We start from the raw sequence: 24,031 nt of genomic DNA, 5'->3' as shown, positions 1-24,031 counted from the left end.
TAAAATGTGTGTCTAAAAAGTAGTAGAAATATAATGAGAGGCAATGCTTGGTATGCAGGAATTCATATGATAATGGAAACAATTAAAAAAGAGGAAATGTGTTTTTTAAATGTTGTAGCCTTGTGACCATTTAAGTCATAAAGTTCATTCACATTACATTTACCTGACGCTTTTTTCCAAAGCGACTTACAATTGCTATATGTCAGAGGGGTTAAGTGTCTTACTCAGGGACACATTGGTGTCTCACAGTGGATTTGAACATGTGTCTTATTCACTGCCCCATCACCACCACTTCCCTTTTACCTCAGGCACTAGGCCAGTTGGTGCCCCTCATAGTTCGAAAACGTCCAAACAGGTAAAATGTGCATTTAGTTCTTCTTCCATTAAAACCATTGAGTTTGTTGCTGTATTTTAATACAAACCGCAAAGAAATGAAGAAAGTTCTCACAGTCATATCTCAAATTGCAATACTGCAAACATGTCTTCACACCTACAGTTTTACTACTATTATTGTGTAGACTTGAATTTCCGCTAACAGTTTCCTGTCCATAAGTATTTGCTAGTACTTTAAAAACTCTGGAATCAAAAGTCAAATCTCAGCCTTAAAGCACAAAAGACAGTTCGGCCCTACAAACAAACTTGGGTTTAGTGCAAGTTACAGGTCATGGTTGAAGTATTTCTGAGAATGTTGACTTGGGTTTTAAAACATATTTAAATGTTTATAGCCATCACAGCTGTGCAGTGTGACGTGCATGTTTTTGAGATTGACTGTTTATCCATAGTTTAAATATCAATAACATGTACTGCTAGCAACCCATTAGGTAGATTGTGCCTCGTACGAGTTGTTCGAGATCCAGATACTGATGATGGTGATGAAGCTGACACTAATAAAGACAGTGTACAAGCCGAACAGCACACGGTCAATGACCATCCCGATCATTTGCCATTCCTGCGAGGTGTTGCTCCCCTGGAAGTGTTTGTCCATCTGGTGGCGGATGGCCATGAGATCTCTGCTCACCTTCCTTAGTTCATCCAGCAGAAGCTCTCGAGGGGCCTGAGGGACGTCCACTTGAGTTGTATCACCAGAGACATTTGAAAGATGACTCGCTGAGATGTTGGTGATGCCGGAATCCATTGATTGATTGATTATGCCTTTTAAAAACAAAGAACAGCTGCTAATGTAAAATAGCTAGTTACTAATCATATAAAACATCTGCTGAAAATGTGTTCCACAGACCTGAGTCAGATGCAACATTTAAACATTAAGGATTGTGATTGAGTGTACTTTAAAGATAGTTTGTCAAGCATCCAGAATTAGCCTAAGCCTAAATAGTGAAACATTCAACTTCTGCCATTTCAAGTGGTAGTAAACTTAATGCAAAATTGACCTAACCTATTAAAAAAATTAAAAAGACTGACCAAGCTCTAAAAAAATACGATTTCACAGAATTACCCCGTGTTTAATGGATTCATCGAGGTAAAAAACTATCGAGCAGTTTTAATGAAGGTAATTCCATTGAGGAAACCTTGGACAACAAGGGTTGGGAACAATCTCTTCCCAGTATGTTTCCAGTTAACTCTTAAATGGCAACACACACATTTTAAATGATGGTTCTTTAAAGGGGGCATTATGGAGTTTCCAGCAGCCACTAGTGGTGCAGTTTTAAGACTGCTACCAGGCGCGTGCTCGTACGCGTGCTCGCTTGAACTCATGTGCGAGTATAATCCGAAACACAGCCACTTTCATACAGAAATCCTGCAATACACGCAGGAACACAAGCATGCAGGCTGTGGCTTTTCACTCAGACATGTTCAGGCTCTCTTCAACGTTCCCGTCTCAGAGGCAGATCAGATCAGCAGCTCCGTAACGTTACTTCATTCAGCGCAGCCAGCCGCATATCGGCACAATCCTCCCGGAAAAAAGCCACAGTGACAGCTATAGACAGGCACAGGGAGACAGCTTCACACAATATTCTGGAAACTCAGGTAAACCCCTACTGCAATGTTACAGTAATAGTTTTATCAGCTGCAGGTTGAACTAATCCACTAATCCTACTGTAACATTAGCTGGCTGTTCCTGGCTGCATCACTATAGGCTAATATTAGTAAACAAATTCCTCCACATTTGCTTTTTACCGTTACATCCGTTCTTGCAGGCTAAATAAACAGTGGTACACAGGATAGTAACATGGGTCACGTTAGTTGGTGGAGTAATGTGGAAAGCCATATAACTTTGCACTGGATAACATTAGCAACTGCACGCGTTACCCGGCGAGCTAACGTGACTTTCTCTATGTTTCTGCAGCTTTACTAATGCTCACTTTGTTCTTACTCGACATCATCTGAACCTGTTTGGTGTGAATCCGACCTGGAGTCTCCCCATTAAAGCAGAATAGTGGCTGATGCAAGCAACGGAGAAAACAGGCGTATGCTTCATTTCTAAGTGAGTTTCGAGCCCATTGACAATTAAGCAATGAAAATTTGATTAATTTCATTGAAAAACTTACATACAGTCCCTTTAAACCTATTATGCTTTTTCACATTTTATGACTTAAAATGCAGCGTCTCGACTGTTCCCGGCGTCAGGCCCGCCTCAAGGAACTGGGCCCCCTCAGGGGCCAGACCCACAGTCTCCACAGGGCGGGGCAAGTGTGAAAGACCTGGCCCTCTGCCTGAGACAGCAGAGGGACCTGCCACGGCGGGCCCTCCAGGAGCGAGATTATGTCTGAGAACCATACTCGGGCCGGCCAAAACGGGGCTACTAACAGCAGGCTGACACCGTCTTGACGGACAGAACCCCTGGGAGCAGAGCAACTGGGGGAAAAGCATACAGACGCAGCCTTGGCCGCGTCTGCACCATGGCATCCAGCCCTAGCGGGGCTGGGGGCGAGAGGGAGAAACCACAGTGGACAGTGCGTAGTCTCTTGAGACGCAAACAAGTCCATGTCTATAGGGCCGAACCTTTCGCACAATAACTCCACCACCTCGGGGTGGAGTCTCCCTTCCACGGCCTCAGCCCCTGTCTCGACAGCAGGTCTGCTCACTGATTCAGGGTCCCAGGGATATACATCGCTCTGAGAGACAGCGGTCTCTGCTGGGACCACAGGAGGATCTGATATGCCAGCTTGCATAATGGGCGCGAGCGCAGACCCCCCTGGTGATTCAAATAGGCCACCACTGCTGTGTTGCTCTCATGTGCAGCAGGCCAGATGGGATTACGCTGGACGCTGCCACCATAAGACCCAACACCCTCTGAAAGTGTTTGACAGTGATGGTGCGGCCTAGCTTCACTCTGGTCACTGAGGACAAAATGGACCCGACGCGTGCAGGCGACAGGTGGGCCCGCATTGTCGTTGAGTCCCACACCACCCCTAGGAACGTAGTCCGTTGGGTGGGCGTCAGCACGCTCCTCTTTGCGTTGAGCCGCAGCCCCAAACGCTGAAGGTGGGCGAGGACGACATCTCGATGCCGAAATGCTAACTCTCGAGACTGAGCCAAAATGAGCCAGTTGTCGATGTAGTTCAGTATGCGGATGCCCTGGAGCCTCATCGGGGCCAGAGCTGCATCCATGCACTTGGTGAACGTGCGAGGGGAGAGTGCTAGGCCGAACGGAAGAACCCGATACTGGTACGCCACGCCCCCGAAGGTGAACCTCAGGAACTTCCTGTGAGAGGGACGGATGGAGATGTGGAAATATGCGTCTCGCAGATCTATCATGACAAACCAATCCTCGGATTGGATGTGACTGACGATGTCGGGGATGGTGAGCATCTTGAACCTGAATCTCCTCAGAGATTGGTTCAGGGACCGCAGATCTTTTTGGGAACTATGAAGTACCGGCTGTAGAACCCGGACTCCCTGACTGGTGGGGAAATAAGTTCTATGGCCCCCTTTTCCAGCAGAGAGCGAACTTCTTGTCCCAACACCTGGCTCTGCTCCGAGTGAACCGCAGTCCAGACCACCCCGTTGAATCTGGGGGGGCGGACCCGGAACTGCAGCCTGTAGCCATCCACTACGGTGCGCAGGACCCACGGGGAAATGTTCGCAAGGCTTTGCCATGTTTCTGCGAAATCCGCCAAGGGAACCAGCCCCTCGGGGTTTCCGACTGCAACCCCTCGAGGTGGGCAGACCGGTGAGAGCTCGCTGGTGGCTAGCGTGTCCGAAACGGCGGAAAAACAGCGCCTGTTGCCTGAGCCACCGCAAGGGAGGGGACCTTGGTCGTCCTCCCTCGGGGGGTAGGAGGCGTGGGGGTGGTAGTTGGCCCCCCTACTCAAAACCTCAGGACCTCTTTCCCCGGGCCCGCCGAGACTGAATGATGGTCGTCAGATCAGTGGGCGAGAGCGCCGCCACGCGTCCCGGAGGTTTGTTGAGGTGGACCATGGGAAGCGACACTTCGCTTCTGGCTCTGGCGGTAGGAGCTAGACGAGGGCTGAGCTCGTCTCTCTTCAGCCGTTGCCGTCCTGGACCCAGACCAGCGGCTTCAGGGATGACGCTAGGGTGGGAGAAAGGTAGCTCGCTAATGCGTCCTCAACCCGAGGCATCGCTCCGTAGCCACTCTGCTTAATCTCTGTCACATTGCTGTAATCCAGCAGAAGGGAAATAGTCAGCCGTGCAGAGAAGGGTTTATTCCATGATTTACACAACTCATTGTGCAAATCAGGAAAGAATGGCAAGGACCGGAGCGGGGGTGGCGCGTGGTGCTGCAGAAAACGCTCATTTAGTTTACTGCCGCCCGCCTTTAGTTCATCATAGCTGGGCGCAGACTGATGATGTCGGCCCGGCTCCCGGAAGTCATCCTCCATGATGGTAAGCACGTCTAACTCCTCAGAATCAGACTGTGTGAGCCTCTCCGGACTCATACCTCAGGCGGGAGAAGCCGAGAAACGGGCTCCTGAATGGGGAAGAGGGGAGGCGGAGTCAGCAGACGGGGACCGGGAAAAGGCCTCAGCTGTCCCGACGCCCTCGGAGATATTTCCTTCCAGGTAAGAAAATTCCTCTCGTGGTTGTACTTTTCTCTTCGTAGTCTCAAACATGCCAGAGTGCCTGCTGAATAGAAAAAAGCTGATGTGTCCGGTGTGCCGGCGTACTTATATACGCCTCCAGTTACGCCGTCACACGCTACTGTTCTAGCAACGCCAATAGGATTGGAGTAGTAGTAGTTTAATTCATGATTTCAGCCCTGCCACGCCCAGAGGCTTTCCCATAGTGTCGTCACCGACGCAGTTCGAGTTCCCTCGAAGGGGAACAACAGCCTGGTAACATGCTTCAGGTCTTGGCCAATCAGACAACAGTGGGCTTTGAGAGGGGGGGCCTTAAAGAGACAGGAGCATCTACAGCTTGTTCTGACAGAGGCTGAAATGAAGGCCTACACGAAGAATCAGTATAAGAAAAAAAAATTTTTTTTGAACTTTGAATCATGAAAAGCTGCCATACAGGAGTCACAGAGCTACAATATAGGACTGTAAAAGCAGTATAATAGGTCTCCTTTAAAATGAAAGCATCTTAGCTTGAGCTAAAATAGCATGCTCTAAGTGTGATTGAAAACTTAGTAGTAGCCAGGTCCAGGGGCTTCGTCTTAATGATGGTCGGTTTAAGGCTTATTTTAGGATGAGTTGGGGACAGACTGTTGCAGTCCAAGCAACTGTAAACTTCCGTGAGCACAACTGAGGGCCCGTCTCTCCATTCATTAGACATCGGACAATGGGAAAAAATGCTAATGACGTCAGGCACAATATTTTCAACTTCAGAAAGGGGTCGGACTGCCAGAAAGGTTAAGAACCCCTGATCTAACCAATTAGATCAATGACCGTTTTTATTTTTAATCTTGGTGTCAAAATTTAGAATAACACAAACTACAACACAAAACTTTGTTAAAAATAACAAGATTAAAGTTAATTGTCATGTTTAATCTTTATAAGTAGTAAATTAAATGAATTACAGATCCATCCCAGAGATGGACTTGATTGCTATTATTGATAAATTATCATAAACTTTGTCTTTACCTGCTGCCGTTTATATTGTATTTATTTTATATTGTTAGGATTTTATTGATACATTTTTGATACTATTTATTGGTTCTGTTCTTTATATATACTCTTATTGGTTTTTCATTACTAAATAATGTTATTTAACAAAGAATATATTTAGAACAATAATAAATTTTTTATATTTTATTATAACTAACTGTTTTCAGAGCAGCAACAAAAGTAAAGTTTACGGCAGCAAAGTCAGTATATAATGATGATGTACACAAGACACATTCTTATACCATATACACTGTTTTTGTATACAAAGGCACTGTTGTGTGTTATCACTACATACTACACTTTGACATGTGACACCTACAAATGTAATGTCACAATTGTTAAAGGGGCTATATGCAGTTATTCAATTAAATCACTTATTAATAAATCTGTTTATTGTATTTGTTTATTGTGTTTTTACAGATTCTCAGGTACACAGCTTCTCCACCGTCTCAGTCGCTGTAACTTAGGTGACAGCCCCTTCCAACTTGGACTGATCCTAGATTTTGCTGTAATCTGACTGGCTCAAGTTTACTGGCAGGAGTTTACTTTCCATCCGATTTGTGTGACAAGTGCAACAGAGACGGTAAATATAGCAAAAAAATTTAATTTAGAAGAAAAATGTTGGCACAAGAGGCATTTGTAACTATTTTAGCCTTCTGACTGACTGTATACATGACATGTTGGTCGCATAGGTTGGTAGTTAACAGTATATTGTGACTTAAGTGTTCCTGCTCAGGTCAGACTGTTGCAATTTTATGTTTATTTTTCTTTCTCTGTGCTGGAGTTATTTTATGAACTTGATGGCTTTATCTAGTTTTTTATTTAATTTGTAATGAACTTTATCGTGTGTCTCCTTTTTATACTCCCACGCAAAAAAGCTGTACACACCTGGTTGCAATCTTAAAACCTAATGGTCGCTGAATGGCCTGAAAAAAGGCACAATTTGAGTATATTAGTATGTTCAGTGCTTTTGGTTGACCATTTTGGTCAATGGTTAGGTGTCAACAAACAGTAAAAGTGAAAATCAAAACTCAACATTAAATTGACCTGTCTGTCATTAGAAAAAGCACGACAGTGGGTAAATCACGATGATTGGTTATACACTTTATTTTATTTAATTCATTTTATCAGTGCGGTGCTATATCTGTCTGCGCAACACGCATGTCAGATCTCTCATTTGTGGCTGCCTGTCCTCGCGACTGTAACTTCCACTATTTTTATCTACACTAGAAAACAAAAAGCAGAAAAGAGCATGCATGTTACTTTGTGGCTATAACAACGCTGTTGACACTATGTCCACCATACCCTATAGTCCCTGCAGTAGCATGAGAACCACATAACGTTCAGTATTTAATGTTTTTATTAGACTATAATCAAAACGCATGTTTAGTCAAATTTTTGGGACAAACAGGAAGGGAGTCAGGACAACTGCTCATAATTCAGGACGTCTAGTCACTCTATGTGTCGGTGAGGTTAAAGATGATGGAAATGATGTAACATTAGACCTCTGTATTGTTTTAATATTTTGTATTTGAGAACGTAGTAAAAGTGTGAAACAAGTAGGCTCAACAGTGTTACAGCTACTGGATGTACGACCTATGGTTTTGCAACTGGCAAATAGCAGTAACTGTGAGTCATAGTACCAATTAAGACTAGGAGAGCTTAAGTATTTTTGTTGAACTTAGCAACAAATTTGTACATGGATATAATTTGTAAAATATGTTATTTGACATGTTAAACTCCATGCTGTAATGCAATGCAAAATGTGTAATTTGTTAGAAGGAAGATTATTGTCAAAGTGGTTTAAAAGAAGAAAAAAAGAGATATATTCTTTTTAATAAAGACAGAAAACAGCCTGCTGAACGATCACAAGTAACATCTCCTGTCTCTGCTTTTCCTATACAAAACAGGACACAATATCTGTTCACAAGTCACTCATGCTTAAGGCCTGTAACAGACACAATAACTGACATAAATAAAACAATGTCTCCATCTCGAGTTCTTCAACAAAGGAAGTGACAGTAAACAAATTAATATTAATATAATATTAATTAATATTAGTTTTCTGTAACTTTCCATGCAGTCTTATTAAGTATTATTTAGTGCATCAAATGTTACTTGGTGCTTCAAAGGATTTCACCATTAAAACCCTGCAGAGTGGGAGTCAAACTAAATCAGCTGTCTGGTCAAAGACACATCTTTTATAGTTAATGTCAAAAAAATAAAATAATATACCTTTAGATGAGTGGAGAAAGACAGTGATTTGGTTGCTCTTTTTCTTTGGAGGAAGACAAACGACAGCAGCTAGATAATTTAACACGAGAACATTGAGCCAGCGAGGCACATCACTGTTCTGGCTGGAGCTCCTGGACTGGATATAAGTGATAAACACTGTCTCCAGCAGGCTGGCCACCATCAAAGAGAGACTGATAGAGAAAAAAATGTCTGCAGGAAACAATAACAATAACATTTTAGTTTCCAAGCAGTGTAAAGCACTCTAAGTCGTCAGAAGACTACAAAGGAGCTATACAAGCACAGTGACATTAAGTACTGTATGTTTTACATGCACGTTAGCAATCTGGTTTTAAGTCACATCTTGGTTATGATCTAATTCTGGGAAATTATGATAACCTTAAAACTTGAGAAACCTGTTATTTATCTCCTTGTAAAAACTAGGGCTGAACGATTAATTGCATTTGTGATATTATCGCGATATGATAAAACGAGATTTTCTAATCGCAAAGGCTGCGATTACGCTCTGCTCACATGGAATGCAAGAGTAAACCAGTCTGCAGAGGAAGCCTCAACTTTGCACATTACGCTGTACCTTGACTCGTTGTTTTACAATGGCCTTAAGCTTGACAGAAGCTGACACTACATAAACTGTAGTGTCCCACAGGGAATGAAATTAGCACTCACGGGTAAATTGGTGGTTGTGGTGGGTGAAATCACTTTGGCGGACAGGAAAAAATGCACACCAGAAAGACACGTGTCGTAAGGTAAGCGTATTGTGGCTATCGGCGCCTATGTCACCTATGCCACCAGTCAGCTCAGGAACTATTTACGTAACAGCGTTTCAAACCAAACGCACAAGTCTGAAAGAGGACCAGCCTGTCTGAGTTATACAGCCTGGTTACAATTGTGCGCTGCTCACCAGCATCGGAGGCTGCGCGGGAAGTCCGGTGTTGTCGGAGAATTACTAAGCTTGTCTATTAAACACGAGAAGCGTCACTTGGTTTTCTTTTCGTTGGCCAACTTTAGAAATGAACCTCAAACTGAGTATTTCTGGAGGTTTTTTATGAGAGATGGACTCATTAATTGGTGGTTGAACAGTGGGTTTTGTATTGAGCACTTACTGTATAATACAGATCACACTGGTGAACTTAGTTTTTCTTGTGGTCTGTAGGTAGGCCTACCTGATGATGTTATATCATATTATTTAATGCCATGACTTGACTCTCTAAATATCTTTCTCATATTATTATAATTTGATATTTAATCATAATAATAATTCATGCAATTCATCCATCACCTAATTTCATCATAACACAGGTCTGGCCTACAAGTATTGTGTTGGTCATACTATACACTGATTTACTGCTTGTCCGTTTTGAATAATACAGGAGCTAAAGAGCTTAAAAATTAATTGCATATGAAATTGCAATTGCAATATTGGTAAAAAAAATTGCAATTAGATTATTTACCAAAATTGTTCAGCCCTAGTAAAAACCCAACTATCGACCCTTTACTAGGTATATACTATGTTCCATGTCTGTTTTATTTATATATTTTATTTTACCATCATTTTACCAGGAAGTCCCAGCCACTACTGCAGTTTTAACTGCTGACCTTGTTGGTGTGAGGTCCAAATTAACTACAATAACAACCAGGAGGAGATTACACGGCCACTTACATTTACATTTATTCATTTAGCTGACGCTTTTATCCAAAGCGACTTACAATTGCTATATATGTCAGAGGTTGTGCACATCTGGAGCAACTAGGGGTTAAGTGTCTTGCTCAGGGACACATTGGTGTCTCACAGTGGATTCGAAAACCAAAGGCATGTTGTCTTATCCACTGCACCATCACCACCACTTCCCTTTTACCTCAGGCACTAGCCCAGTTGGTGCCCCTCACAGTTCGAAAACCTCTGTTTTAGTGGAATTTAGCCCTGCAGTTTTGGTTTCATTTGTACAGCTTTTGAGACATTAGTCTCTGAGATTTCTGCTTTCACTCCAACGGAGGTGAACAGAATGTCGGCATTTAAAAACAGCACCATCTCTTTTCAAAAAGAGTCAGTGAATTCAGTGTTATTCTACATAATAAAACTAAATACAGAACTCACTTTAAACAGCTTTCACTGGAACTTCTTTCAACAGAAGAAACAGTGCCTATCCAGACATTTGATAATAAACACTTTCGTCTGTTGTTGATATTGCCACTGTTGTTCAGTTGCCTGCAGCAGTCCCTATGTGTGTGTGGTCAAACTAAGCAGCAGCTCTTAGCTTTAAAAGCACATGTGCAGTAGTGAATTTCATAAAGATGTGTATGTCCATATCCTTCAACTTTCTCTGGAATAAGATCACAGGTGTCACTTACTGATGAGGGGTGTCCTTCCGCCAGTGGAAGGCAGCAGGTCGTTCATGATGAGCAGGAAAACTGTGTAGCCCAGGATGAGGGTCATCTTGAAGGAGGATCGGTCCACACTGTGGGGAGGCAGCAGGAAACTGAAGAGGTCCACTGTGATGAGGAAACAGCTGGGGATCAGGAGGTTCACCACATAGAGGAGTGACCTACGTCTTAGAATGAGCTGGGGAAAAGACACAAGTACACCGCTTCAAGATCTTTGGACATTAATCTTAATTTCTTTCTGAATTCGGATGCACAATTATTTACTTTAGGTTTCGTGTCACATTGTATGTGTGTTATCCTGCATATTCTGACAGTGCTGTGGATGGCATTTCCCCATATTAACTTTAATAACTCTGAACCACTGAATATATTTTGTAAAATTCGTATGACTGAAAGTAGCCCACAGGTTACAATTATGTATTGCTACCATCAAACTGGTAAGGTATGGGACAGACAGACACCATCACTAATAGAGTCATTAAAAACAAATCCATACCACATATTAATTCCATGAGTATGTAGTGTGTTCACTCTAGATACATACTAGAACAATATGCATACGAAGAAACACTTGATTTTTGTCTGTGCTGTATATATACACTGTTCTCCAATAATGCAATGTACGAAGAAAAAAGATAAAGATTTATCACAACTGGAAAACCTTCAGACTAATTGAGAGTGGCGATAAAACAGCTTTGTACAATTGTGTTATTCTTAAACTGCAGTTTGACTGAAGTGTCAAACTTCAGGCTTTAAAACTTTGTGTTAGTATAAAATGGTTAATTATGTCGATTTCTTTTATACTCAAAGCAAGAATTGTTAACTATCATCAGTATTTCGTCTATACTGTATGCAATTAGTGTGGAATGAGTACAGATATTATAATACAAAATAAGTGATCATGGAATAACTAGAATAATAAAAATGCTTACAGAGTATATGATCTCAGAGTAGCTTTCCCCACCAAACACCAAGGTAAAATTACTAACGCCGATATCTATGAGTTCCCACTCCCCATTGGTCTCCAACACGGCTCTGGACTCCGCCAGAATCTCTTCTGACGAGTAGCCTTGAACCATCCTTATGTCCGTATCTTGAAAAACATTAAACAGTACAGTTTAGTTTTGAGTTATTAGAAGCTCAGAAGTGAAGTTTTGTGTCAACCCCCATCCATGGGGGTTGACAGGTGAATTTAATAAATAAGCTGAACAGAGATGATCCAACAGAAAAACTGAGCATGGAACGGAAGGATACGCTGTGAAGGAAAACTCACACGCTTTATCGTCAATGTGTTATGGGTTTGAAGTACATATAGCCAACCTACAAGAAGTGGTTCATCACAGCATAAAAGTAGTCACCTCCTGTTGCCAGCAGGTGCAGCTGAATTTTGGCTTGTAGATGTGTTCAGGGCGGGACTCTTATCAAACATATAACGTTTGGTGCAGATGTGAGCATGTACACTGAAGCTACAACAACTTCCGGTTTTATGCCGAATCATTGATTTTGGAAGCCATGCCACAGGCACGCCGTTAACCGAAACCTCATCACACTCATCACTCCTGTACAACTTTTAATTGTCAATGGGTTTAGAGTAGAGAGTGACAATCTGAAGTTGGCCGGACTAATTCTCTAGGAGGAGTTTGTTAAAGCACAGAGTGTATAAATCATCCAAAAATAACCATAAAATTAAAAATGGCCGACTTCCTGTTGGGATTAGGGCATTGATCCATGAGGCTTTTTGGTACGTCTGGACCGTACACTGTACATGATAAATGGACGTAGTCATCGCGACATCACCCGTTGGTTTGTGGACTGCCATTTTGAAGCCCCGAGTTTGGCCGATAGGTCGCTGCCATGTTGAGTTTTTGCAAATAGGAAGTGCCCAGAAGTGCCCATATTTGGACGAGACGGCGGAGCTAACGGCCGTGTGCAGCGCTAGCTAGCTTGCTTAGATAGGTGGATATGCAATTCATGTTAACTGTCATTTTAACAGGGCTTAACGAGTCTCCTCTAGCCTGATTGACAGGTAACGACTTGTCAATCTTTGATAATCCCGCACTGAAACACACTCTGCTTTATGGTCTATTTTCCTCTAAATGGGACCATAATTTACTAAATGAACATCATGCTGTATTGAAGATGACATGAAACTAGCCAATGAGACCATAAACTCATCAGGAAAGTGTTTACTGAGGTAATTATTTGGCATGTACATGTGTTCAGGGTGGGACTCTTATTGAACAGGTAAAATTTCGTACAGATCTGAGCATGTACAGTCAAGTTACAACAACTTCCTGTGTCATGGCGAAACATTTAACTTAACCGTCACGCCACGACCATGTCCTTAACCAAAATCTTACAAATTTTACAACATGGCCCCATCAATGACAGTTTTGAAGTTGATATGGCCAACCTGCTAGGAGTAGTTCATCACAACTTAAAATGTGTCATTTCCTGTTGCCAGCAGGTGGCGCTATGACTTTGAGTGAATATTGGCATATGAATGTGTTCAGGGTGGGACTGTTATAATGCATTCCAAATTTGGTACAGATATGAGCATCTAGACTGAGGTTACAACAATAACAGCAACAAAAGTCAACAAATGTAGCTAATTTATTGTTTTTACAGCTACCCTAAATCAAATATTAGAAAATAGAATAAATAATTTCCCTAACATTTTTTTTTTTTTTTTTACTTTTAATGGACACATGCAAAATGTTTTATACTTTATGTGAATATGATATAATCCAATTAATCTTATTTCCATAATGTACAGACGTTGAATCCTCACGCTAAATTCATCAAGTGCGACCCAATTTGATAAATAATGTTGTATGTGGTTCTCATATCGCGCAACATGAAGACTTCACAGCCTCTCTTCAGGTCAGGACTCTCATATTGCAACACTTGTCTTTGTAAAGAGAGAAAATGATAGGATACAGTCGCTAATCTGCCTGTCAGCTCGCTCTGATCCGTTTCAGTTACTATAAAGGCTTTAATACGTGTGCACTCCTAATTTAGGCACGGCAAGCTTAATCGCTTTCTCACAAACGAGTGACAGAAACAGACTGTTGCCATAGTTACCTCAAAAGAAAAGTGGTTGTCTCGAGTCGGATGCCAAAGTGTGTGAGAGTGCGAGCTTACAGCAGCCCAGAGCAGCTCCCACAAAACACAATTTTAGAGGTTTGTAATGTTATTATAAGTGTAAAAGTGTGTAAAAATATTTTCGGTTTATTTTGAGACTATGGCGGAGCAAATTAGACTGTGGCGGGCTGCCATGGTCTTGTTAATTAATGTTACGTTAACGTACGCACCCTGTAAATGGTATAACATGGGTTAAAATTGCACTTTCAATTCCAAATGGCAGACTTCCTGTTGAGTTTAGGGTATAAGTCCTCGAGGCTTTCCAAAATATTTCGTGCATGTAAGTTGAACGTGGCCAGGGGGCTAAATTTTTCCAATTTTGTAGGTGTCGCTAGCGAGCCATTTTGCCATGCCTATGTGCAGGATCCATAAAATATGTAATTTTTCGCTACTTCTGACATGTGTGCAAAGTTTGGTGAGCTTTAGAGGATGTTTAGGCCGCCAAAAATGAGCTTACTTTGCAGTAAAAAGAAAATTCCTTCAGTTCCAATAGGGACCTCCCATGTTTCATGCTCGGCCCTAAAATTCATCCCTTCAGTTTCAATGGAGACCTCACACGTTTCGTACTCGGGCCCTAAAAATACCCTTGTTAATCCCCTGTCAACATTTGTCAATTCTAATCACTGCTTACACATTTTGCAGAGAAGCATTTTATCATGCAGTTCAAAGTTCACACTTTATATGTTCAAGTAGCCTTACCAACGTGTAGAAATGATCCAAAGGTCAGCATACAGTTTTGGATATCGAAGGGGAAAGTGTAGATTATTAATTGGCAAGTGGTGACCACTCTGGTTGGTTTACTATCAAAAACGAGACCTGTGTTGTGTAAGTAGACGTCGGGAGTTCGGGAAGTTGTGTCCTCTTTCGTACTGGAAAGAATAATAAAAACATTTTTATTTTCATTTAATTTATTAATCAAATTCACAAAATTTTCAAAGGAAAGAGAAAAACAAAGACAACAAGTTTAATTTCTGTCTCAGACAGTCTTAATTTTTTAAAATCTGAATTTGTATTATATTTTCTTTCATGATGAAAAAGAACAGAGTAGAATAGAGAACAACATTTTACTTATTAATTAATTAGTTAATTATTAAAAGACAATTTAATAAGAGAGGAAAAAGACAAAAAGTTTCATATCTGTCTCAAAGGGATTGCTCTTTTCTTAAAAAAAAATAATTTGCATTATATTTTCATAAAAAATTTGTTGGTCTTTTTATACTCTAAATAAAGTAATTATTATTAGCATAAAATGGATTAAAATGGGCAAAGATAAGATTTCTTATAGCTCCTTAGTACGAATGTTGTTTTCCCGTGACATGGGATAATTTTCTTATGATCTCGAGATAGCGAATGTTGTTTTTCCGCAATGACGGTCTCATTTTCTCGTGATCTTGAGATAACAAAACAGCAGTTTAACATAGGGGTTGGCAGGAACCTTTCTTACTGGTAATATCATTGTGATTGTAAGTATCACTGGTTAGCTATCTTGTTATCTTGTAAGGGTTGTGATTCAATCCTCATAGAAGGCCATAAAATTTCATAATCCTCTTCTTTAAAGTTCATATGAAGACATTGTTTCACTAACTAATAAAATAAAGCACATGCTGGACTGTGTGCGTCACGGCGATTAGTCCACATCCATCAACCTATGGACTTTTAATTCATCCATCATTGCCAGGCAGAGGAAATTCCTGTGCTTCTCCTTCAGGGGATCCATTTAACATTACACATTTCTTGACGGCTATTTTGGAACCTTTGAAATAGCTGTCGGGAAATGTGTGATTGGATTCCCCTGAATCTCTTCATAACAACTTGTTGCAGAGGATAATAAAAACACACAAAAGAAGAAAAGAAATGTTGCAAAGAGCAGGAGTCAAAGACACAATCCTTTGATTGGAAGTCCTGCGCTCTACCAACTAAGCTAACCAGTGACACTGAATTTGAAAGTGAAGTTCTCCTAAAGAAACGCACCTGACAATGGCTGCCGACCCCTGTATGGTTTGTTATCTCGAGAAAATTATCCCGTTATCATGGGAAAACAACATTCGTTATCTCGAGATTATGAGAAAATTTCACGTTATCATGGGAAAATGGAGTAAAAAAAAAAAATTTAATTGATGGGCGCTTAGGGCTTCCTGACCTTAGTATCAACAACCATAAGACTTTACACCTGCGGAGAGGTTTATCTGTCTTCTCTCAGGTTTACAGGGTCTACAATTGCTTTCCAAGTGTTCATATTTTAGATTTTTACTTTACTTCAAGGTTAATTCCTCTGATTTGGACATTAATCTGAGAAAGTTCAGACTACTGAAAATCCTTTGAACTTACAGCTCTGTAATGTGGATGTCTGGGACCCACAGATTTGTTCGAGGGACAGAGACTCTTTTGGTTCCACATTCCTCCTCCTCCCAGCTCAGTCCCTCTATGTTCCACTGCTGCATTAAACAGAATAATACAGATGTGATGTGCAGCTTTAGACAATGCCATCCATTTGAACTGTGTCACTTCATAAACAGAAAGAAAAAAGAAACACAAATATGGCATTTCATGTAAAATACTATATTTCAGAATCAGAATCAGCTTTATTGCCAGGTATGTGTACACATACGAGGAATTTGACTCAGGATTGTACATTGCTCATGATGTGCTTACTCATTCAAAAATACCATAACACAATAATAAAATAAAATCAGACACAAACTACAGTATAGACAACACTAACATACACACTATGAACAAAACAATATAGACATATTGACAAATAGTGCAGTGATCAGAGTAAACTATTATTCTCATTATGTACATGTTGAAGGTGGATATGATATACAGGTACACATACATGCATACATGTACACATGTACACAGTGTGATGGAGCATAGTGCAAAGGATGCTGGAAAAAATAAATAAGACCTATGACCTTACGACCTGAGGTAGGTGTATTGAACAGCACTGAAATAGAGAATGGTGAATAAATAAATAATAAGTGGAAACCAGTAAACAGGTGGCTGATTAGAGACAGAGTTAGTGGGTTATTGCACAGGAATTGTTCCTGACACTGTGAGTCAGAAATCAGCTGTTCATCAGAGTGATGGCTTGTGGAAAGACACTGCTTCTGTGTCTGTTGGTTTTGGCGTACGGTGCTCTGTAGCGCCTACCAGAGGGGAGGAGCTGGAACAGGTTGTGTCCGGTGTGAGATGGAAACAAACCTACAGTAGAAACCATTCAGCTCGTCTACCAGTTGTTGAGTAACAGCGGTGTTGGGGGATGGTCTCTTGTAGTTTGTGAGTGTCCACAAGCCACTCCACACTGATGCTGTTATTTAGCTTTTCAGCGTAGCACCTCTTTGCAGCTTTGATCTCTTTAGTCAGCGTGTTCCTGGCCTGGTTGTAAAAGACTCTGTGCCCACTTATGAAGGCCTCTTCTTTGGTCTTGAAGCTGCCTGAGTTTCGCTGTGAACCAAGGTTTTTGGTTATTGTATGTGCGGAAGGTTTTAGTCGGCACACACATGTCCTCACAAAAACTGATGCAAGATGTCACAGTGTCAGTTAGTTCTAAGGCTGCATGGGGAACAGAGCAATAGGCATCCTTTAATGTTGTGTAGCATTGATCCAGTGTCAGTTAATGTCCCTTGTGGGACACTTATATGCTGTCTGTACATTGGAAGTTTGTGGCTGAGGTTTGCTCTGTTGAAGTCCCCAAGAACAATGAGCAGGGAGTCTGGGTGTTTTTTCTCCACTATCTGGTCGGCCAGGTGTAGTAACGCCTCACTAACAGGCCTGAGGTGGAATGTAAACAGCGACCAGGACAAATGAGGAAAACTCCCGCGGTGAATAAAACGGTTTACAGTTTATAAATGTCTCTAAGTGAGGCCTGCATGATTTCTTCAACACTGTGACATCTGTGCACAAACCTTCGTTTATATAGAAACAGAGTCCGCCTCCCCGTGTTTTTCCCGTGAGCTCCCTTTCGCGATCTGCGCGGATGAGATTAAATCCCGGTAGATGAAGTACGCTGTCCGGGATGCGCTCGGTGAGCCAGGATTCGGTCAAACAGAGGGCAGCAGATCTGCAGAAGTCTGAGTTAGTTCTGTTGAGGAGAAGCAGTTCATCCATTTTGTTGACCAGAGAGCGGACATTCGCCAGGTGGATTGAAGGGAGCGCAGTGCGAAATCCCCGCTGTCTCAGTTTAACCAGCGCGCCTGCTCGTTTTCCCCTGCGCCGTTTCCGGAGGATCCCAAACAGAGCTGCTGCTCCTCCAACTAATAACTCTGGGAAAGTTCCAGGGTCAATAAAGAGCGGTGGAATAGTATGAGCAGTTGAAAGTCCAATGTTTAAGAGCTCTTAGAGGGACGGCAGAAAACAGCGTTAATTAACAAAAACACAAAAAGCACTATGGAGCGTAATCCTGAGGCGGCCTCTGCGGCGCCATATTGGTTATTTCTGAATGACATATTTTAATTGTGCGGGGAAAAGTCGAAATGTTACCATGATGAGGATAAGCATATAAGACATTTCAACATTTTGCACAAAAATATCTTTTGTCACAAGTTAATGACCAATAGCAAGTAAATTAAGAGTAAAAAGTATCATTTGGAATAAGAAAATTTTTTTTCGACAGCTAGAACCTGCAAATTTCTGATGTTGGTGCCTCCAGTGGTTGTCTCCTAACCTTGAATTGGCTTATTTTGCTATAAATAAAAATTAATGTAATGACATTAATTCTGAAGATTCTATAAAGATATAAAATATCTACACATGGTGGATTTAATTTGACTAAGAATTCAGAATTTATTGATGTTTATGTCAGTGCTCTGAAAACTTACCAGATCTTGCCATAAGATTGTTGTAAGGGTTTCAGCCTTGTCATCCTATGGATGAGACATATGTTTTGTGAGCCCGTAATAAAGAATAATTATGAATTAGAATGACTGACCATTTCCACTGCTATGCGGATGACACCCAGCTCTACTTGTCCACCAAACCTACCACATCTCTCCCACCCACCTCCCTCTCTGATTGCCTAACCGAAATCAAATCCTGGTTCTTTTGCAACTTCCTCAAACTTAACAGTGACAAAACTGAAGTTCTCCTCATTGGCACCAAATCCACTTTGACTAAATCTGACAGTTTTTCTCTTACAATTGAAAACTCCCCAATTTCCCCCTCCCCTTCGCTCAAGAGTCTGGGTGTGATCCTCAACAGCACACTTTCATTTAAATCTCACATTAATATCGTAAAACTTTGAATAATAACCCAGGCTTTTATTTGCTAAAATCACTGAATTGACCCTTCCCTATATTTGGGACAGGCCTTTAATTCCTTTTTGCACAAAACTGAAACTACTATGAAACAGTTTTTTTTATTTCAAACAGAATATTACTTGTAAAAAACTTATCCAATAATATCAAATACACGTCATTCATTTGATCTAGCGCAGACATGTGCTTTTATTTTGAAGTAACTCCACGAAAACAACATGGTGCAGGATGAGAGAAGTTAGCAGACAGAGAGTGATGGACTTCACATGACAGGATTTACAACTTGGATAAATTTTTATGAAAAGCTGTTTTGATTCTTTTTTATCGGTGGACCCTTACAGACTAAAGAAATATAAATAATCAAGGAATGGACACATTTGGACTCAACCAGCGGACTTAACGAGCTCTTCAAAGGTAACGGCATTCATCACCTTTTTTCCTTTCCTCTCTCGTACCATGCAGGTTCCGCCAGTAAATCTATAAGAATTAGACTTTGGGGCTCGTTGTTTGAATTGTGGAGAATCTAACGATCTAACGATGTGTAGCATTACATACTGACATATTGATCATACGTTTAAACATTAATAAGGGGTTTAAGAGGTTTTATACATCCAAAGAACTTCTATAAAAACCAGACCAGACATTTAATGGGGACATGCGTTTATTTTTCAAAATGTGTTCCCACACCAGGCCAGTACAGGAGATAGGTGGCTATTTGGGACTCGGCTATTAATTGAAGTTTTACAGTAATGTCACTCGGTCTGCATACTTCCATTTACGTAACATTACTTTCCTCCGACCGTCTTTCTCACCCGCTAGTACAGCCAATCTCGTTCACACACTGGTCACATCCCGCATTGATTATTGTAATTCTCTTCTCATTGGTCTTCCTCTCAAATCCATACATAAACTTCAACTGGTTCAGAACTCTGCTACCCGTATCATCACCAGAACCCTTTCTATAAATCATAACAGCTTCATTGCCTCCCAGTTAAATACTGCATTGATTTCAAGACTGCTCCTGACCTTCAAGGCCGTTCAAAACCGTGCTCCTCTGTACCTCACTGACCTCCTTCATATTAACACATCCACCCGTACTCTTAGGTCTTCTTCTTCTATTCACATCACTTTACCTCCTGCTTGTTTGACCACCATGGGGTTCAGAGCCTTTAGCTGCTCTGCCCCTCGTCTCCGGAACTCTCTTCCACCAGACATCTGCAACATGGACTCGCTTTCCATTTTTAAATCCCTCCTGAAAATACATCTTTTAACAACTGCCATTTCCCACATGATCACTATTTTTCTGGTCACAGCAATCTAAAACCAGTTGTTATGTACCCTGATTTTTTGCACTGTAATTATAGTTGTTAATTTTATCGATTTATTGCTGTACTGTTTTATTATGTTTTGTGAGGTGACCTTGAGTGTTCAGAAAGGCGCCTATAAATAAAATGGATTATTATTATTATTAAAAAACGACATTGTAAAAGGTATGCGTCATAATGTGCAGGCATAAATAGGTGTTGTGTAGACTCACCAATCCTAAAACTCCCACCACAGTGATATCAATGGTCACGTTAGTTGGATTTGAAAAATATTTCACGGGACGCACCAGTTGTTTTTGGAATAATTCCTCTTTAAGTGCATCAAACAAGGAATCAGGAGTTGGGCTGGTGCAATTCAATGCTGCTACAAAACCTGAGTTTTAAAAGAGAAAGTAGAAAATGAAATTTGTGAGAAAGCTCATACATGCACAAGGAAGTACAGCAGCTCTTTTATTGTGCTTTATTGTGCTATTATGCGCACAGAAGCATTGTAGCTCTTTCTTTGTCTGCTGTACACAATATGAGTATATTAGAGAAACCAACAATGGCTGTGGTTACAATAGTTTTGTTATCTTGAGATCACAGGGGTAAAATTAAATTACTACAATTGCTGTTATCGGCTTCTAAAGGTAAAGGTACTTTCCTGTCACATACACATACAGTACATAGCGAAATTCATCCTCTGCATTTAACCCATCCATTTTCTGAATAGTCATAATGTATTCCTGCCTTACCGTGAAACAGCATGAAACAGATGAAGATGAGCTCAGCAGGCTTTACCTCTGTCATTTTCATTCTCAGTGAAGCCTCTACTATAATAAGTGCCTCAGATCACATACCAAAGAAGTCAAAACAGTGTGCTCCATCAGAGTGAGATGTTCTGCAGGGGTAACATCAATTTATCAGTAATTAGGTGAAATTTGTAACCACCTCCACTGACTAATATTGACTCAGTTGACTGATTGATGTGGCATGACATAGGGGTTTTCCCAGTTGCTTGCAGAGATCCACTCATTTTTGAGTAACCATATTTGCATAATGATTGCATAGATTGTACAACAGGTTGTTGAATCATCAACAGGTAGATTTGCTTCATAATGTGTATTCTTGTATTTGTGACAGCTGAGGCCAAGGCAAACACAAAGGTAGGCACTTGGATGGTTCTTGTATCAGTTGAGAATGTACAAAAATTATGCTTTGCCTCTTTTAGTGCTGCGATGGTTAAGTATGTTAGTGAGGCTGAGGAGGCTGAAAATCAGATACCTTTAGTCATATCAATTCAAATCCATTCAATTTAGCTTTATTGGCATGAATGTAAAACAACAAATGAAACTGCCAAAGCCACAAATAAATTACAAAAGAGCAATTCATTTTATACAGTTCATTAATAACTATAAAAAAATAAAAAATAAAGATAAAGTAAATAATACAGTAATAGGGTTTGTGTATGTGTGTTAAAAAATAAAATATTAAAAATTTAAATAAATAAATAAATGTGAGATTAAAAAAAAACTAATATATTTAGTGCATGAGGTTAGAAAGTGCAGCTCTGTCTCTACCTGTCCTCTGTCACACTGGGAGCAGAGTCTCTTCTCTGTCTGTGGCGACCCTTTTCTATGGCCAGGCTGTGTTCACTTAGTCTGTATGTTGTCAACATTTTTCTTAGTTTAGGACATTTTATTTTGCTCAGGTAATATGCCAGTGTGAATTCTCTTTTTAGGGTCAGATAACATTGTAATTTACTTTGTGTTTTGATCGTTTCTTTCCAGTATTCAATATATTTTTCTTTTTGCATGCTGATCATTTGGTCTGGTCTGCTTGAGTTGGTGTTGCTGTGCTGAGTCTGGAGACTTGTTACTGCAGAGAGCCTCAGGATCAGCTGGCTGAGGGGACTCTTCTCTGGTTTCAGCTCCTGGTATGTTACGGCTTTGTGATGGTATATCTGGGGGTTAACTGATTTTAAGTGATTGTAAAATTTAATTGATCTTTTCTGTATTTTTAGTAAGAGGGGGTATTGGCCAAGCTCTGCTCTGCACAGATTATTTGTTGTTTATCACTGCACCTGCAGGATTCTCTTACAGAACTCGGTGTGGAAAGTTTCTATGATTGCTTTGTCCCACTTGTCAAATTCATTATTTAGTTTTGGTCCTACCATATAGAATTATTGGTTCTAGTACAAGAGAAAGCTGTCCTTGCTTTGTCCTTCAGATCTTTCACAGCCATGTTGAGTTTTCCTGTGTATGTAATGTTGAGGCCAAGGTAATTTTTGTATGTTGCAATTTAGTGGTGTTTTTTTTTGTGTGTAACCTGATTTCTGTATTGTTTCTGAAAGATCATTATCTTAGTCTTTGCTGTGTTTACTCTCAGGGCCCAGGTCTGACAAAATCTCTGCAGGAGATTAAGGTGCTGCTGCAAACCTTCTATAGTAGGTGAAAGCAACACTAAGTCATCTGCATACAACAGGCCTCTGATCTCTGTGTCGTTCAGGGTGAGGCCATGTGCTGTGGAACGCTCTAGTTCAGGGGTATTCAATTAGAATTCAAAGAGGTCTAGTTAGAGAAAATTTCCCGAAGCAGATCCGGAACATCGATTAACTTGCGTTATCATTCAGTTCCATAACATATGTTTTTAGTCAACAACGGACTGTCAAATCAAATAATATTTCAGTCAGTGCCTAATTGTTTGAAAAAATGAAATAAAAAATGTAGCTTGAAGTGATGAAGTGTAGTCTTAACAAATTTTATAATAAACACTCAACACATCATAACAAATGAACAGCTGTAATGCCTCCTCTTCTCTTTCATTCCCTCTTATAGAGCTACCACTCCTACTTTCTCTTGTTCAGTGAGAAACGTGAGCTCTAGTTTGTCCTGCCAGCTAGCATTGGAGTTTTATGAGATATTCTGGTTTTGAACTGCCCGTGGGAGGAACATGTGTACATGTGAGAATCTGTACAGTCTTGATTAAAATCCATGTGAAATCTCTTTTCCCTTTCGTCTTGGGCAAGAAGTTGTGCAAGTTAAAATGAAACACTCCTTCACGAGGTAGTAAGTCTCAATAATAAATCTGCCTATTAGTGACCTCTGCTCTAGTTGGTTTGCTAATTCATTGATATATACACTCACCTAAAGGATTATTAGGAACACCTGTTTTCCAATTTCTCATTAATGCAATTATCTAATCAACCAATCACATGGCAGTTGCTTCAATGCATTTAGGGGTGTGGTCCTGGTCAAGACAATCTCCTGAACTCCAAACTGAATGTCAGAATGGGAAAGAAAGGTGATTTAAGCAATTTTGAGCGTGGCATGGTTGTTGGTGCCAGACGGGCCGGTCTGAGTATTTCACAATCTGCTCAGTTACTGGGATTTTCACGCACAACCATTTCTAGGGTTTACAAAGAATGGTGTGAAAAGGGAAAAAAATCCAGTATGCGGCAGTCCTGTGGGCGAAAATGCCTTGTTGATGCTAGAGGTCAGAGGAGAATGGGCCGACTGATTCAAGCTGATAGAAGAGCAACTTTGACTGAAATAACCACTCGTTACAACCGAGGTATGCAGCAAAGCATTTGTGAAGCCACAACACGCACAACCTTGAGGCGGATGGGCTACAACAGCAGAAGACCCCACCGGGTACTACTCAT

At 40.8% G+C, this 24,031-nt stretch overlaps 1 protein-coding gene across 1 annotated transcript; it reads right to left on the bottom strand.

Annotated features, from left to right (window-relative positions):
- Positions 1–817: 817 nt before the first annotated feature.
- Positions 818–21,177, bottom strand: LOC123971282 (5-hydroxytryptamine receptor 3C-like). Its single transcript, XM_046050000.1, has 11 exons — positions 21,123–21,177; positions 20,601–20,761; positions 18,629–18,673; positions 16,134–16,240; positions 14,505–14,674; positions 11,594–11,754; positions 10,629–10,839; positions 8,262–8,471; positions 4,678–4,861; positions 4,457–4,578; positions 818–1,068 (listed from the first exon to the last, which is right to left on the bottom strand). The coding sequence occupies exons 1-11, from the start codon at positions 21,175–21,177 to the stop codon at positions 818–820; spliced, it is 1,677 nt and encodes a 558-aa protein (XP_045905956.1).
- Between the last annotated feature and the right edge of the window lie 2,854 nt (positions 21,178–24,031).

Source organism: Micropterus dolomieu, linkage group LG05, assembly GCF_021292245.1.
Source record: "Micropterus dolomieu isolate WLL.071019.BEF.003 ecotype Adirondacks linkage group LG05, ASM2129224v1, whole genome shotgun sequence".
Taxonomy (NCBI): Eukaryota; Metazoa; Chordata; class Actinopteri; order Centrarchiformes; family Centrarchidae; genus Micropterus; species Micropterus dolomieu.
Note: the sequence above shows the minus strand (reverse complement) of the source record. Positions and strands in the feature narration are given on the sequence as shown.

Excerpts from the sequence above, each read along its gene's own strand:
- LOC123971282 (XM_046050000.1), bottom strand. The coding sequence starts at position 21,177 with ATGACAGAGGTAAAGCCTGCTGAGCTCATCTTCATCTGTTTCATGCTG. Across the intron at positions 20,762-21,122 it reads CTGTTTCATGCTGTTTCACG|GTTTTGTAGCAGCATTGAAT; the intron begins GTAAGGCAGGAA and ends TTTAAAACTCAG. Across the intron at positions 18,674-20,600 it reads TGGTGGGAGTTTTAGGATTG|GATGACAAGGCTGAAACCCT; the intron begins GTGAGTCTACAC and ends TCTCATCCATAG.